An 18,571-nucleotide genomic window follows, 5' to 3' on the forward strand; every position below is an offset into this window, starting at 1 on the left:
GGCAGATTTACTTTCAAAAACACTAGCCTTCCCCTCAACTCTGGTGCCAGCCTTGAGTGGTAAGGGCTCATGATATCCCCTGTCATTGAAAAGACATGTTCACTGGGCACAGTTGTTGGTAGACATGACAGATATCGCTGAGCCACATTGGCTAGCTGTGGCCAGACAGTGGACTTGTGTGCCCAATAGGCCAGCGGATCTGTCTGCAAGTTCTCTGTCGGCTCAGCTTGGATGGGCTGAGAGTCACTCATGCCAGCTGATTTCTCTCTCGCCCATCGCACAGCAGATGAATCTTTATAGGCAACATGCCTTTGGTGTCTGAAGTGGAGGAGGAGGTACTATCTGTCACTGACTCAGTGCTGCTCCTGCTTGGGCTAGCAGCACAACTCTCTGAAGTGCCTGTTGTTTCCACCTCTGCTTCACATCTAACCTCTGCCTATGGCGCTCCTGTTCACGGACTTTTGCTAACAGCGGATCCTTCACCAATAAGAGGCAATCGTACTGTAGGGCGAGTTTCCCTTTCACACAGGGATCACAGACTGTGCCGAGCATGTATGTGTTCTGTGCTGTTATGGGCCTTAATCTCTCTTCCACCTGCTGCTGCAAAATGTCCAGACAATGCAGCACCTCAACTGTCATTCCCTCTTCTTGTTTAAAGGCCTCCAAATGTTCATCCAGGAGATTTACTATAGGGATGATGTCAGCCAAGGTGGCACTTCTGGAACTCAATTCCTCCGTGACATCCTTGAAGGGCTGCAGGAATTTTACCAGCTCACTCATGACTAACCAATCATGATGCCCTAGTGGATTCTGCACACATATGTCCATTGTACCAGAAAGTTCATGAAGGGGTGTCTGTAGCTCCACTAAACTCTCCAGTATCATAAAGGTAGAATTCCACCGGGTGGCAATGTCTTGAATGAGATGCTTGTGAGGCATCTCCAAATCAGTCTACTTTTGTCAGAGCACCTGGCCCGCCTTCATACTTCTGTGGAAGTGCGCTGCTTTGTTCCTGCACTTCTGAATTAACCTATGCAGGTATTCATTCTCTTTGTCATTGGAATCCAACCCCAGAGATGACTTAACTACCAGGTGCAGAGTGTGTGCAAAACATCGGATGTTCTTAAAGTGCCCGCCGTTTAGTGCCTTAACCATGTTTCCACCATTGTCTGTGACAAAGACCCCTGCCTGAGGATTCCTGTCTTGCTGGTGTAGTTGCCAGCCCTCCAGCATCTGTCTGATGCATGCTAGAATATTGGCTGCGGTATGGGCCATGTCTGTCAGGTGGGTGTGCAGTAAAGCCCACCTCCACCCTGATACATGTTCAGTAATAGAGCTGCTGGCTGCCCCTGCCTCAGCCAGGTCCCACCAGTGTGCTGTCAGGGAGAGATAAGAGTGTGCAGGATTCATGGCAGTCTAGATATCGCAGGTGAAATGCACACTCCCCTCTGCCTTAGCTAGCAGCGCTTGCATGCAACTGCGACACTGCTTGAACAGGCTGGGTATGACCTTTCTGCTAAATGTGGTTCTGGAGGGGACTTTGTAATTTGGAACTACGACCTTCAGAAAATGCTTGAAACCCACATTTCCCTCTAACTGCAAAGGCTGGTCATCAAGGGCAATCATTTCCCCAATGCTCCTGATAAGAACTTTTGAGGCTGCCTGCCTCCTACCCCGGGATAGCGATACTGCACTCCACCCCATTTCCTCCATGGTGGATTGTCGCTTCTGCCACATGTCAGGGGGTTGCTGGCCTGCTACCTGACTACTAGAAGGGGATGAGGACGTGGGCTGACTCTGCTGCTTCTGAACCACTTTACCCTGCTTGGAAGGGATCCCCCGACTGGTACTGCCACCATCCCCAGATGGCAGTAATCTTGTTGGGTGTTGCCTCTTCATATGATGCATCATGCCAAAATTAGATAGATGTCCCATTTGCTTGCCTCTACTAATATCCCTAGCCCAGTAATTACACCAAGCAAAACGCGGGTCATCCGTCACTTAAAGTGGCTCCAAATCGCAGATGTCTTTCATGATCCTCTTTTCTCTAAAGCTTTGGGGGTGGTTGTTAGCACTGAAGCTGAGGTAGTGGGTGCACCCTGAGAAGCAATGCCAGGGGCCTCAGTCACCCTCTGTGCCTGCACTGACTGCTCTTCCTCCTCCTCATCAGTTTCATCTCTCTCCTGCTGTACTGAAGTGGAGGCTAAGACAGGACTAACTGATCCTCCTAAAGCTTTGTCAGCGATTACTTCTTCCGTTTCAGATGAGAATCCCACTCAAAATGACTCTTCATCTGAATCAGAAGCAAACAGTGACTGCGCTACATTGTCAACGCTAAGTGTTAGTCGAGACTTTTGGGTGTCGACATCTTGTCTGGCATGACTCAGCCTCCCCTTTCCTCACCGCCGAAACTACAGGGCCAGAAACAGGTGGTGGCGGTGGCGATGCATCATGGTCAGATTTCATTTTTTTCTGGATGGAATTGCCTGCCCCTACAAAGAGTTTAGATTGCGACAGGTACCTTTTTAACTGTAATGGGGAAGTGGCACTAGTGTCTTTTGAAGTGCCTCCTCTGCCAGTCCCAATCACTCGACTACATCTAGCTTTCCCTGACATTATGGATTTAATGGCACTGCCTAGTGCCTACCGGCTGCCCAGTGTCACGGTGCCTTGCTATGCATTAATGTAACATGTGTGGTGTGCACACACACGCAGCTTGCTTATAAGCAGCAAAGATGCAGACTGGGGATTTCACTGCACAGACCATCCCAATAATAAAGTTCAGTCTGTTAAACTACCCATTGCCACAGTGCCTTGCTATGCACTAATGTAACGTATGTGGTGTGCACACAGAGAGCTTGCTTGTAAGCACAAAAGTGGCAGGCTGGGGATTTCACTGCACAGACCATCCCAATAATAAAATTCAGTCGGTTCAACTACCCACTGCCACTGTGCCTTGCTATGCACAAATGTAACGCGTGTGGTGTGCACACACACGCAGCTTGCTTGTAAGCACAAAAGAGGCAGACTGGGGATTTCACTGCACAGACAGTCCCTATAATAAAGTTCAGTCTGTTCAACTACCCACTGCCACGGTGCCTTGCTATGCACAAATGTAACGTGTGTGGTGTGCACACACACGCAGCTTGCTTGTAAGCTCAAAAGAGGCAGACTGGGGATTTCACTGCACAGACTGTCCCTATAATAAAGTTCAATCTGTTCAACTACCCACTGCCCACTGAAGACCAGTGCATAGAGAGACTGAGTGACTTGAATTAAACAAACTCAGTTTTAAAAAGCTGGAATTGTTGGCACAGCAGACAAATGGATGAAATATATTTTCCAATGCAAATTCTACCAAAATTGAATATATCTCTCCCAGCCACAACACCAAAATTGTGCTTGCTTGCAGCCTAGCCTAGAGGGTGAATGAAAATAAAATGGCACTGCTAGCAGCTTCTCTTCCTGGCACAGAGAGACCGTCTCAGATCACCTAAATAATAAACAGCTTAAAAGAAACACAGGGCTAACTGGCACAAACACTGCAGCCAAATTAAGAACAAAAAGCTTTTTTTCTCTTTCCTAACAAGCCAAAATTGCTCTCAGGGCAGCCTCCTTCCACAAAGCCCACCTCCCCACACCACCCCTGCAAAGAAAGTGCGTGGCACGCCTCATGCTGAAGTATATATAGTGCTGGGTCATCAGTAAAATCATCACAGAGCACTGAATCACAGAACATTGTCTGCATTCAGTGCATTTCACTAAATGTCAGCGCTGATACACTGCATTCCCGTATTCATACCAACCTGGCCGACCCTTTCCTGTGACCCTTTCCAATGACTCACAGGAAAGGGTCGGACAGGTTGGCACAGATACCGGAATGCAGTGTATCAGCGCTGACATTTTGTGAAGTGATTGCAAATGGCGGCAAAGAAAGTGCGCGCACAGCACAATGTATTAAACGGATGATAAGTTATATTCATGGGGAGTTGCAATGCGTTTCGCCTCCCCACGAATACAACGAGTATCGAAATGTACGTTGTGGATCACCAATATGGCAAAAATGAATGCACACCCTCTACTGGCAACATCTACCTGATGAGTTTGTAGATCTTGGGGAAAAAATTAGTATATCGTCTAAATATACACCATGCATAGGTATAGCATATCTCGCAGGATCTCATTTATCATATTTTGGAATTCGGCCGGAGCGATACACAGGCCAAAAGGCATGACCAAGTATTCAAAATGTCCATTGGGGTATTAAAGGCCGTCTTCCATTCGTCCCCTTGACGAATGCGGACCAGGTTGTATGCTTCATGAAAATTTTGACCCCCTGGAGTCTGTCGAATAACTCTGAAATCAGAAGTAAAGGGTATTGGTCCTTTATAGTGATTTCATTAAGTCCTCTGTAGTCTATAAATGGGCGAAGAGATCCATCCTTCTTGCCAATGAAAAAGAATCCGGTTCCGGCAGGCAACTTAGAAGGCCACTCGTATTTTAAAATGGCCCAATTACACATGTATATTCGTGTGCATGAGCAACCCAATGTGTGAACAAAGGGTTGGAGTTAGGGTGTGTCAGGGCATTCTGGGATGAGGTCAACATTTATGCATGTAAATCCATATTTTAAATCCATCGTCAGCAATGCATGGCAGGCTGCTAACTGCACATATTTACTTTTGCTCTTGATTAGGTGTCAGAATAAATCTCTTTTTAGGCTTAAAAACAGCTACGTGAGGGATCTGGGTAAAATGGGGGGAGTGCAGGCTGAAGAACCAGATGAGTCTGGATGACCTCGAGATAGACTGGGCAAACTGGTAAACTAATTGGTAACCCAGGGAGTGTCCTCTATGTGAACATGTTTTCAAATGTGCTAAGCTGCACATATTAAAGCTGTCAAAGTCCTAAGGAAGATATATGAACTATACATGCTCATGCAATCACTCAAAATTAGTGGCACACATGTACGATGGATGTATTTTAAATTTTGCACTTGCAATTGTGCTCACGATTTAAAATTCCTGTGTATGGTGCACTCATGCATGTACACACGCATGTGTGCTCATTTTAAAGTTACTGTCTATACGCAAGACATTTTGTTTCCATCAATCAAAAATATAATTGTCACTGTTCTTTGATAATATTTTTCAGAATGATTGCTATTATCAAGGTATTGTGGAAGGAATGAAGGCTTCACAGATAGTAATCAGCACCTGTTCTGGGCTAAGGTATTAAACACTTTTCAAAATAATCTTGATGAAAAATATAAGGCACCTTTGATTGAAGTGGCACTTTATTAATTGTTCTTTTATGTGTATTTTATTTGTGAGATTTTCAGAATTACAGAAACATCGGTAACACTTGAAATAGAAAAAAGCATGCTGCTGAAATGTTCAGTTAAATACAATATAAAAGAAATTATTAATCGTGTCTGTTAGTCTACAGTTTGGAAAGATCCAAATGAGAGAAAAAAACCAAGTAAGAAATATATAAACATTCGTCCTAATTGAAGAACAGAAAGGCCAACAGAAGGAGATTAAAGCAAATGAAGTTAAAACATCTTGACTAATTAGAGCCCTTGCAAATCATCAAGTTATTGAATCTAGCCTATTGTACCAAAAACTATTCAATTGATTTGGCTCATAGAACTCATAGTGGTTCATATTCAAAGCATTTGTCTGACTAACGTAAAGGTGAATTTTCAAAAGCTGTGCATGTGAAAAATAGCACTTACGCATGTAAAATAGCGAATACGTGTGTATACGCTAGTTTAGAAATCTCAACATTCGTATAGGACTGCGAGTAAATTTATGTGTGTAAAAAAGGGGCGGAACAGAGGCATTCTGGGAAGGAGCAAATATTTATGTAAGTAAATTTCTATTTTATAAGCAATTTAAGCATGTAAATGCGGCATCTTACTCGCATATTTACTCCTGCTCAGTATCAGGATAAAGTGATCATAAACTTCTTAATTTAAAAAATGACTGTGTGAGGGGTCTGGGTGAAATGGGGGTAACTTCGGGTTGAAGAGCCTGCAGGTTCAGATGGATGGCACAAACTGGTATACTAATTAGTAAAATTGGTTATTTCATCGCCATGCACGTGTTAAAAAAATTCCCCCAAATTATGCGAGTAAAAGCCAACTTACAGCAGGTAAATGAATCTAAAGTATGTATGTAAAATCTATTCACATATCCCTTTAAAATTAGAAGTAAAGATATGAGTGTATATCATTTGTGCCCCTTATCCAACTAAGGCCTGGATTTATCAAAATGCACTAAATATCGCATGTGATAGAAAAAGGAGCATGGTAATTTTACTGAGAGAGTGAGAGAGAGAGAGAGACTAGCCATAATATCCTCACACTAGGTGGAGGCCCACCTAGTAACGCGAGGTGAGGTTTATGTATTAGTGTAGGGGTTAGGGTCCACTTTGACATTCAAAGTGAGATGTACGAACAGTGCAGTGGTCTCTTGTGAAGATCTGATGAATGTCAGAGTGAGGAAACTCACTCAAAGATGAGATTTATGCAATGTTCTCTCAACCTAGCTTGATGGACTCGATACCTGGGTAGAGTTACTAGGTGGGCCTCCCATAGAGATATAAATACCTAATCTAGTGTGAGGGCAGTATGGCTACTCACTCTCTCTCTCTCTCTCTCTCCTTTAGTGGTGTATATGTAATTTTTATTCATACTTTTTTTTTTTTTTTTACTTTCACTTTATGAAAGAATATATTTAGTATTTTTGCTCATTATTGTAAACTGTTTTTGTTCAAATCTAATTTGCTAAAGACGGTATATAAAAAGTGTGTAATCACTAAATCGGGGTGGAGTCGGAGCAGAGTCTGCACCGGAAAGGGAGAAGTCGGAGCAGACTCCGTGATGACTTCGCTGATGGCAAAAAATTAAGGGCCCTTTTCGCTGTCATAGCATGCCCAATAGCACCACCTTTTATGATGGTGCTATTGGGTGCGAAAGCTGGCCCACCCCCCCGCTTCACCGCCCCCCCCCCCTCCCCGTTACTTCCAGATTTTCTAAGGTTGCTAGGCCTGAATAGGTTATTAGGGCAAATAAAAAGGCATTGATAGGCTCCATTGTTACTGGCATCTTCAAATTCAATTCTAACCAGTCCATAACAGCCTTCCAAAATGGCTTAATCTTAGGACAATCCCACCATATGTGCCAATAAGATCCTAATTTACTACACTCTCTCCAACACCTGGGTGAGAGGGAGAGAAATAGTTTATTAAGTTTCTCTGGGGTTAGATGCCATATATACAACATTTTATAGCAGTTCTCCTGTAAATTAGCAGATATAGAGCTTTTACCAAATCTCTGGAATATGCCGTCCCATTCTTGCCTTGAGATAATATGGTCCAGATCAGTTTCCCATTTAGCTTTATAAGCATGGATGTGCTCCTCACAATTATTTAATAGCACATATATTTTGGATACCACTTTGCACTGAGTATCTGCTTTGAGGCATAGGTTCTCAAACAAGGACCTAGAGCTTCTAAATTGCTGACTAGCTTGAATGGAACTAATAAAGTGTTTAATTTGGGCATAGGCTAAGAAGCTGCTCTCACCTATCCCATACTTTTGAGTAAGTTGCGGCAGGTTAAGCATCATCGCTTTCTGAAGCAAGTGCCCAATATGTGAAATACCTGCTTGCTGCCATTGTCGGAAGGCATTTGATTGAAAACCAATAGCAAAATCTTTATAATAGAAAAGCTGTTCCGCCCTAGCCCACTTTTTAATGGCATGATTGCAATGTATGTCTAACACTGCTTTCAATTGGGAGGCCACATAATAGAGCTGAAATTAGGCACCCCCATTCCTCCCTGAAGTTTAGGTAGAAAGAGAGTGCGTCCAGCCACCCGAGGAGGGCACCTCCCCCATATAAAATTGAATATTTTCTTATGCAGTCTACGCAAGAGCACTGCAGACAGATAGGTCGGCAAAGTTAGGAACAGGTACAGATAACGGGGCAGGACAATCATCTTTATTATGGCCATACGACCCACCCAAGAATAGAGTCTCTTATGCCATTTATCTAGGTCTTTATCAATAGATTTTATCTGAGAAGTGTAATTAAGGAAAAACAAGTTCTCCAAATTTGGATGAAGGTAGACCCCAAGATATTTCAATGCTTTCTTGGCCCAGCGAAAGGGGAACTGTTGTGCTATTTCGACAATTTCAGGCTGAGACAATGTTATATTTAATAATTCTGATTTTTCAAAATTGACCTTGAACCCTGACACGTTTCTGAATGATTGAAATTCCCATTCCACACCAGGGAATGACATTATGGGGTCAGAGAGGGTGAACAAAATGTCATCAGCAAATAGAGATAATTTAAAAGTTTGCTCTAGGATTTGTATTCCTTTAATCGCTGGAGATGCCCTAATGTGCGTCGCTAATGGCTCCAAAAATAAAGCGAAAAGAAGGGGGGAGAGAGGGAAGCCCTGTCTCGTTCCTCTGCCAGTGACAAAAGCTTTGCCATATCCCCCATTCACATTCACAGTGGCTTGTGGGGAATTGTATAGTCGGTGGATCCAATTTAAGTAAAATGAGCCAAAATTCATTCGCTCTAGAGTGTGGAACAGGAAAGGCCAGTGGACCAGGTCAAAAGCCTTTTCGGAATCTATGGACAGCAGGGCAGTTGGTATCTGCTCCTTCTTTACCCACCAAATCAGATCTAAAATCTGGCGTATGTTATCCGCGGCCATTTGGTGGGGCACAAACCCAACTTGATAGGAATTTACTAGAGAAGGTAAATACCTGTTAAGCCTTAATGCCAAGACTCTAACTAAGATTTTCAGGTCCTGATTAATTAATGAGATGGGCCTATACGAACCGCACAAAATAGGGTCCCTCCCCAGCTTGGGTAATACCGTTATCCCTGACACATTTGATTGTGGGAATATAATAGAAGTCTTTAAGATCATGAGAGGTCTTGAACGAGTAGATGTGACTCGGTTATTTACACTTTCGAATAATAAAAGGACTAGGGGGCATTCCATGAAGTTATCAAGTACACATTTAAGACTAATCGGAGAAAATTCTTTTCCACTCAACGCACAATAAAGCTCTGGAATTTGTTGCCAGAGGATGTGGTTAGTGCAGTTAGTGTAGCTGGATTCAAAAAAGGTTTGGATAAGTTCTTGGAGGAGAAATCCATTAATGGCTATTAAGTCCTATAACGGCTATTAATCAAATTAATTTCATCAGTAGCATGGGATCTTCTTAGTGTTTGGATAATTGCCAGGTTCTTGTGGCCTGGTTTTGCCTCTGTTGGAAACAGGATGCTGGGCTTGATGGATCCTTGGTCTGACCCAGCATGGCAATTTCTTATGTTCTTATGTTTCTGGAAAGTGCCTCCCTCCCTGATGTGATTGAAAAGTTTAGCAAGATGCTCAGCAAATATATCCGAAAATGCCCGATAATATTCCCCTGAGAAACCATGAAGGCCGGGAGACTTGCCAGCCTTCAGAGATTTAATTACTGTCTGTACTTCCCCTGCCATTTTAGGCTTATCAAGAAACTGCTGTTGTTCCAAGGAAAGAGATGTTAATGTCTCCTCATTTAAATATACTACAGTGTGTTCTTGCAATATGTTTTGCTCTGGATTGTACAAAGCAGCATAAAAATCAGAAAAAGATTTCCTGAATGCTAACCAGGTGGCCATGTGGTACATCAACAAGCAGGGAGGCACAGGCTCCTTCCTTCTGTGTCAGGAAGCTGCGCAGATTCGGGCGGAAGCTCTCTCCTGTTCGATGTACCTCAGAGCCACCTGGTTGCCGGGAGTGGACAATGTCCTAGCAGACAAGCTGAGTCATGTGTTTCAACCACACGAGTGGTCCCTCAACCCCTCAGTAGCAAACTCCATCTTACAATAATGGGGATATCCTCGGATAGACATCTTTGCGTCCCCACAAAACCGCAAAGTGGAGAACTACTGCTCTCTCATTCGCAGCACTCTCAACCCAGAGACTCATTCTCCCTCTCTTGGGCAAACGGTCTGCTCTACGCATTCCCTCCACTCCCTCTTCTCTCGAAGACTCTCGTGAAGTTGTGTCAGGAAAAGGGAACTATGATCCTGATAGCACCTCACTGGCTACGCCAAGTGTGGTTTCGAATACTTCAGGACCTCTCCATCCGCAGGCACATTCCCTTGGGAAAGGACCCGCTTCTGATCACTCAAAACGAAAGGTGCCTACGACATCCCAATCTTCAAGCCTTGTCCCTGACGGCATGGATTTTGAAAAGTTAATCCTTCAGCCACTTAACCTTTCTGAGCCAGTTTCCCATGTCCTGATTGCTTCATGGAAGCCTTCCACGAGAAAAGCTTACTCTTACAAATGGAAAAGGTTCACGTCATGGTGCTCTTCTCAGTCCCTTGACCCCTTTTCCAGTCCAATCCCAAAATTTTTGGATTATCTTTGGCATCTATCAGAGTCAGGTCTTAAGACCTCCTCCATTAGAATGTATGTCAGCGCGGGGATGTTTCTATATCAGTACACCCCCTGGTAACAAGTTTCTTGAAGGGCTTCCTTCACATTAAGCATCCGCTACGTCCTCCGGCCCCTTCTTGGGACCTTAATCTAGTTCTGGGTCGGCTCATGAAACCACCTTTCGAGCCTCTTCACTCCTGTGATCTCAGATATATCACATGCAAAGTGATTTTCCTTTTGGCTATCACTTCAGCTCGCAGAGTTAGTGAATTACAGGCCCTAGTTACCTATCCGCCTTACACTAAACTTCTGCAGGACCGGGCGGTACTCCGCACTCACCCGAAATTCTTGCCTAAGGTAGTTTCGGATTTTCATATTAATCAATCCATCATACTACCTACCTTTTTCCCCAGGCCCCATGCCAACCCAGGAGAACCGGCTCTGCATACCCTTGACTGTAAACGGGCTCTAGCGTTTTACCTAGACCGTACAGCTGCCCACAGAGACAGCACTCAATTGTTTGTCTCTTTCCACCCTAACAAGTTAGGGAAACCTGTGGGTAAGCAGACTCTCTCCTCCTGGTTGGCGGACTGCATAACCTTCTGCTATCAGCAAGCGGGCATTCCATTCCAAGACCGTGTTAAAGCACACTCTGTGAGGGCCATGGCGACTTCAGTAGCACACCTACGATTGGTGCCGCTTCCTGACATCTGCAGGGCTGCCACCTGGAGTTCTCTCCACACCTTCGCAGCCCACTATTGCTTGGACAAAGCCGGAAGACAAGATTCCATCTTCGGCCAGTCTGTCCTGCGTAACCTGTTTCCAAAGTGACGTACCAACACCCTTCCGCCTGCCCGGTGGGGTTCAGGATGCTCTCTACCAAATTCCACCCCAGTTGTTGTGCCTGTTGCACGCCTTTAGGTACATTTGGTGCATGTTCGGACATCCTCAGCTCGGTACTCACCCATATGTGAGGACTACCATCCTGCTTGTCCTGTGAGAAAGCAAAATGTTGCTTACCTGTAACAGGTGTTCTCACAGGACAGCAGGATGTTAGTCCTCAAACCCGCCCGCCATCCTGCAGTGTTGGGTTTGTAACGTTTTGTTATTTTATTTTTCGGCACTGCCTGTAGCTTTCAAATAAGACTGAAGGGGGACCCCTGCTGGCTGCAGGGTTAGTGCCATGCTGGGCATGCCCAGTAGGGCCAGTCAAAGTTCTGGAAACTTTGACAGAAGTATTCCATGATTGGGCTTCATCCTGATGATGTCACCCATATGTGAGGACTAACATCCTGCTGTCCTGTGAGAACACCTGTTACAGGTAAGCAACATTTTGCTATCCCCTATGAGTGCATACATGGAAAGCAAAGTTATGACATCATTTCCCAGTTTGATTTTCAAAAACATAAATCTGCCATGTTCATCTGAAATTTGTGACAGCATTTCAAAGATTAAATTGGCAGAGATCAATATCCCAGTTCCCGCATATCGCAAATTCTTCCCTGCAGCTGAAAGAAAAAATTGAGGGAATTCTTTAATAGCTAACAGCCTTTATCCCAGGACAAGCAGGATGCTAGTCCTCACATGTGGGTGACATCAGTAATGGAGCCCTATACGGAAAAACTTCTGTCAAAGTTTAATAAAGCTTTGACTGGCATCCAAAGTGCCAGAAAGTATAATGGCATGCCCAGCATGCCATTATACTTTCTGCCACAGGGGTCTCCCTTCAGTCTTCTTTTTTGGGTGGAGCAGTTAGCCTTGCGGTTAATTTGGAGTCGTGTGGTAAATTTCTCCACACTTTAAACATTTTTCAAAACGATCGGAAAAACTTTTAGCCGCAAGGGTCTCCCTTTATATACCATCGCGGTACAGTTTTTTACTCACTTCGGTTCCGCACCGATTTTTCCGTACCACGGTCGTCGACGGCTGTCCGACCAAAAATGGCTTCGGGATTCAAAAAGTGCTCTAAGTGCACTAGAACCATGTCCATAACGGACCCACACCAAGAGTGTGTGCTCTGCTTCAGCAGGAACCACGATGTAAAGCCCTGCCCTCAGTGCACCGGCATGACATCAAAGGGACGTCGACTCCGGATGGAGAAGATGGATCAGCTTTTCCAAATTCAGCTGTTACCCTCAGTATCGTCCTCCACGCAATCGTCTCCAGCCGGATCGATTCGCAAGGTAGTGCTGAAGAAACGAGTCCCAAGTGAGGCGGGAGATGCTTCCATCCCCTCCCCCTCGCCATCGTCAAAGGCATCGACGTCGGGCAGCGAAAAGTCAAAAGACAAAGAAAAACATCGACATTGTCATCGAAGGCCGCACACATCGACCCTCGATCCGGTACCCACAGGACCATCGATGGAAACGACCTCGTCGGCTAAGAAACCTCAGCTGGATGCGGAGTCTCCGGGGCCTTTGATACCAGGGCGATCCCCACCAGCACCGGTGCAGGGAACCGTGCCTCTTCAGGGCTCTGAAGAGGTACCGGCATCGCCACCACCGCCTCCCCCCATGGCTGCTCTGATCTCATCAACCATGCGGGCGGAACTTGACATATATATTCGTCAAGCGGTACGAAACGCACTCCTCGAGGCGATACCACCAAGGCCACAGCCATCGACACTGGCAATGCCATCAACGCTGATTCCGGTACCGACGGATCTTTTGCCCTCGATACCGATGTCACCGTCCATTCTGACACCGATGCCATCGATGCTGGTTCCGACGCCAGCATCGATTCCTCCCATGAAACCGTCGATGCAGATTCCAGAGGCTTCTATTTTTCAACCTCTGATGCAAAAGTTAGACACTTTAATCGATGCCGTCTCCAAAAAGCCTCAAGACATCGATGAATGCACCATACCAGAGCCAATTCTTGGACCTTCAGAGATTCCTAAACCTCTACATCCACAATCTCCCATGTTTCCTTCCATACCTCATTCTCTGCCGTCGATGCCTTTCAGGCCACAACCAACAGGTCATCCAAGAGACACTGGAACGGATTCAGACACGGATGTCTCTACAGATGAGGAGATGCTTTCAGAACCTTCACCTCCAGAAGACAGACAAAAATCTCCTCCAGAAGATCTGTCTTTCTCCAACTTTGTGAAAGATATGTCGGAGACCATCCCATTCCAGCTGCAATCAGAAATAGATTCCAGGCAGAAAACATTTGAGGTGCTACAATTTGTAGATCCACCTAAAGAAATTCTGGCTGTACCTGTACATGAGGTGCTTCAGGAACTCATGTACAGTTTGTGGGAACATCCTGGTTCAGTTGCATCAGTTAACAAGAGATCAGATGCTACATACCTGGTCCAACCAATTCCTGGATTCCAAAAGACTCAACTACCTCACCAGTCGGTGGTAGTTGAGTCAGCTCAGAAAAAGGCAAAAAGAGTCAAGACACATTCTTCCACACCACCAGGGAAAGATAATAGGTTCCTTGATAACCTAGGCCGGAAAATCTTTCAAGGAGCTATGCTGGTTTCTAGAATTGCTGCTTACCAGCTCTTCATGAACCAGTACCAACGCAATCTCTGGAAGCAGGTCCAAGAAATTACCCAGACACTTCCTGAACAGTTCCAGGAAGGTTTCTTACAACTAGTGCATAAAGGCCTAGAAGCAGGCAAGCACGAGGTCAGGGCGACATATGACAGCTTTGAAACCGCGTCTCGTCTGTCAGCCTCAGGTAGTCGGTGGGCATGGCTTAAGGCATCCGACTTAAGGCCAGAGGTGCAAGAGAGATTAGCCGACCTTCCTTGTCTTGGGGACAACCTGTTTGGTGACAAGGTGAAGGAAGAAGTTGCCACTTTGAAGGAACATACGGAGACTTTAAAACAACTCTCCTTAATTCCACAGGAATCACAACCTCCTTCTAGAAGGCAACCAAGAAGAGATACGAGACATCCTTACTATCGTCAGAGACGTTACTATCCTCCTGCAACTCGGCCACGAACATCTCGCCCAGTTCAGCGTTCTCAAACTAGACAACAAAGAACTCCTCAGTCTCAACCCCCTCCTCAGACTGCTTCAACATCGGGGTTTTGAAATATTCCCAGAGAGCAGAAGCCTATCCTTCAATCCACTTCCACACTTACCAGTAGGAGGTCGCATTGCCTTCTTTCATCACACCTGGACCACCATAACCACGGATCAATGGGTACTTTCCATTACATCTCAAGGGTACCGATTGGACTTCTGTACCAAACGAAACTCCACCAAATTTGTCTTGGACAATAAACAATCAGTCCACACTACTAAAAACAGAATTATCCACCCTTCTGAGAGCCAGGGCCATAGAACCAGTTCCCCGATCTCAGCAGGGCAGAGGATTCTACTCCCGATATTTCCTCATTCCAAAGAAAACAGGAGGCATACGTCCCATACTAGATCTCAGAAATCTCAACAAATATCTAAAGAAAGAAAAGTTCAGGATGGTATCATTAGGCACCATGTTACCCCTACTTCAAAAAGATTGGCTCTGTTCTCTGGATCTTCAAGACGCTTACGCTCACATTCCCATCTTTCTTCCTCATCGCAAGTACCTACGGTTCCTAGTAGAAGGTCACCATTTTCAATACCGGGTGCTACCATTCGGTCTCGCCTCAGCACCAAGAGTTTTTACAAAATGCCTAGCGGTAGCACTAGCCCACCTACACAGGCAAGGAGTCCATGTCTTTCCTTATCTGGACGATTGGCTAATAAAGAGTACAACCGAAGAAAGAACTCTCACTTCACTCAAGCTCACAGTCAATTTACTCCACTCCTTGGAGTTGGCGAGGTTGGTTGAACCGACAGTTCTCTATTAGGGTGTGTTTGTGTTCCCGTGAACTGTCCTTAGCAATGTTCATCATTTTGAATGATGACTGAAGCGTTTTATATAACCCTGCTAAAGACTGAGACAATTGAAAATTGCCTCTCTTGTATGAGGGGGCATTGTCATACGATCATCTTGTTCTCCTGAGACACCTGTTTTAGGGTGCTTTGGTGAATACCTGGGTGCAGCCGAAAGTCCAAAGGGGAGAACTTTGTACTGGTAGTGTTGATGTCGGTAGCAAAAACATAGGTAACGCCACGAGGATGGATGGATTGGAATGTGTGTGTAAACATCCTTCAGGTCGATAGAACACATCCAATCATTGGTTTGAATGAGAGGAAGAATTGACTTCAACGACACCATTTTGAATTTCTCCTTGGTGAGAAATTTGTCCAATTCCCTTAGGTCTAGTATGGGGCGAAGGCCCCCGGACTTCTTGGTTATAAGGAAGTACGGGGAATAAAATGCTGCTGATTTGGAGTGTGGGTAAATTTGTCGAATTGCTTGTTGTTTGAGAAGCAAAGCAATTTCTTCCCCCAGTTGTGGATGGGACTTGTGAATCTTGAGTGTGGAAAGATGAGGCAATATGGGTTTGTGACAATTTGGAGTTGGTAACCGTGACGTACTATCTCCAAAACCCCATTGATCTGATGTTATTCTTTCCCAGGCTTCCAGGCAAGAACGAATTCTGCCTGGAGGAGCTTGATATTGTGGTGGCGGCTGAGTAACTAAAAAGACAAAGTCACTTTCGCTGTAGAAGCTGGCTGTTGTGCCTGCTGTCTCTGATTGCGTGGTTTACCTCTACGTTGATTTCATGTATTTTGTTGTGGAGCAGGACGCTGGTAAGAAGGGTATGGTTGGGTTCGAAAAGATTGAAAAGATCTATAGGGTCTTCTGGCATATGATTGCCTACGAGTAGATCCCATATAACGACGTGCAGTCGAATAAATAGGGTGTGAGATTAATGACTGTACTGTTAGAGCTTCTTCTTTCAATTTACTTACTGCGTCCTGAAATTTGTCTCCGAACAGGTTATCTCCTGTAATGGGAGATTTGTTAGTTTCTCGTGGAAGTCTTCACGTATGGAACTTGAACGTAACCATGCCAGTCTGCGGGCTGCAATGGCTGTTGCCGATGCCCTAGATGATGTTTCATGTGCTTCGTAGATTGACCTGAAAAGGTGTCGAGAACACTCTTCCATGTCATGAAGAGGCTGAGGTATTTGATCCACCATTGTGGAATGTATACCCTTCATAGCTTGCCTGCACTCATAGAGGTATTATACCATGTAGAATTGATGTTGCATAATTCGTGCAGTCAACATCGAGTTATGGTATATTTTTCTGCCAAACTCATTTAAATATTTGTTGTCTTTCCCTGGTGGGTAAGAGGAATGCGACTTTGTTTTCTTGAATCTTTGCATCGCAGATTCTACCACAATTGAAGCGTGAGGTAACTGTGGTAGAGTGTATAGAGATGCTTTCTCATACGAAATTTTGTCTCTGTTTTCCTGGAAACGTCTGGAATTGCATAAGGCGTATCCCAGGACTTTGTGAATGCAGGATCTCTTGTGACAGAAGAGATGTTGGTTCCCCCGGAGTATCAAAAAACTTTAGAAACCCTAGGGTTTCTGCTCTAGGGTCTGCTTCTTTTTGTACCTCTAGATGCAATATTGTACCCAATTTTCCTAGGAATTTTGGATATGTAAGGTCTTCGAGGGGAGTCTGGTTCCTGCGGTTGTTCCTGCGGATCAGACATAAATCCCATAGATGATGATGGGAATGTTTGTATTGAAAGAGAATCAAAGATGTTTCCTGTGTATGAGTTGGCGAGGTTGGTTGAACCGACAGTTCTCTATTAGGGTGTGTTTGTGTTCCCGTGAACTGTCCTTAGCAATGTTCATCATTTTGAATGATGACTGAAGCGTTTTATATAACCCTGCTAAAGACTGAGACAATTGAAAATTGCCTCTCTTGTATGAGGGGGCATTGTCATACGATCATCTTGTTCTCCTGAGACACCTGTTTTAGGGTGCTTTGAGTTATTTTGCGGTGAAGTATTAGGTACCTGTCTGTCATCTTGTATTTTGTTAAATGATATGTTCCTCAAATCTTCTGAATCTGTAGAAGTGGAAGAGGAAACAACCTGTATTACCTCTCTTTTGAGAAGGTATTGGAAGGTAGTCTATGAGATGATGTAGAAGTCGAAGGACTTGTTTCCCATTCTCTTTGCCAATTTTTTATGGTAAGAGCAGCGTGCGTGCTTATGGAATTCATTAGATGACAAGTTTGTATGACTTTGCTGAATGACAGTTCTGTGGTCTCAGCCCCAGAAGAAGAACTTTGTGCAAGAGGACGTCTTCTTTTCAATTCGTACCTTAGTACTTGAATTCAGTAGATATGCGTTTTATGCGCAGATTTAGATCTATGCGCAGATTTAGCTTTATGCGCGGATTCGTTTTATGCGCAGATGTAAATTTATGCGCTGATGTTGATTTGTGCGCGGCTGTATGTTTGTGCGCGATTATATGTTTGTGTGCGGCTGAAGAATTATGCGCAGCTGAAGATTTATGCGCGGATGTAGACTTATGCGCGGATGTAGGTTTATGCGCATATCTTTCAGATTCCGTGCGCGCAAGGGTTATCGGCGCCGATGTCTTCAGCGCCGTGCGCATAGATGCTAGCGAAGTCGGCGCTGTACGCACAGAATTCAACGGCGCCGTGCGCATGCGTGATCTGCGCGGTGGCTTCTTCTGCGCCGATCGCTGCTCCTGCGCCGATACTTTTTTAAGCGCAGACAGCGCCGTATGGGCAGGAGGTGTCGGCGCCGAGATCCCTGGCACCAATCTGGTAAGTTGTGGCTCTACAGGCACTTCGGATTTTTTAAAATCCATTGGCCCTCGTCGTTTCGCACTCCCTATACCTCTCATGGAGGATTGAGGATCTGGCGACAAATTTGTCTTTTTTAATAGAGCCGATGAAGTTAACGGGCAGGCGATTCCTGAAGCCTATAGGCCCTTTGTTTCAGTGCTCTAGGTGACATCTTAGAGCAAAAAATCACAATCTTCCTTACTGTGATCTGGTCCTAGACATCTGAAGCATCGGTCGTGTCCGACAACGACAGGGTTTGAACCCCGATTTTGAAATTTTAAAATTTCAGCACTGAGGAGAGGACAGCTCCGCGTGCGTTCCCGCTCGCGGAAAAAACAGACTGAGGAGATTCCGTTACTTTCCTGCACAGGAACATACGTGCAGCCGCAGAGAGCAAAGCTCTGTACTCTGCTTTGACAAGC

General features: G+C 45.0%; 1 protein-coding gene across 2 annotated transcripts in view; it reads left to right on the plus strand.

The window, feature by feature from the left end:
* The window catches only part of LOC115092775 (disintegrin and metalloproteinase domain-containing protein 9-like), a 1,307,906-nt gene that overhangs the window by 269,148 nt on the left and 1,020,187 nt on the right, over positions 1–18,571 (plus strand). For both annotated transcript variants that reach the window (XM_029604079.1, XM_029604080.1), the window contains exon 6: positions 5,155–5,231. In XM_029604079.1, the coding sequence (XP_029459939.1) occupies positions 5,155–5,231 (77 nt within the window). The remainder of the gene's footprint in view (positions 1–5,154; positions 5,232–18,571) is intronic.

This window comes from Rhinatrema bivittatum, chromosome 5 (genome assembly GCF_901001135.1).
Source record: "Rhinatrema bivittatum chromosome 5, aRhiBiv1.1, whole genome shotgun sequence".
Classification (NCBI taxonomy): Eukaryota; Metazoa; Chordata; class Amphibia; order Gymnophiona; family Rhinatrematidae; genus Rhinatrema; species Rhinatrema bivittatum.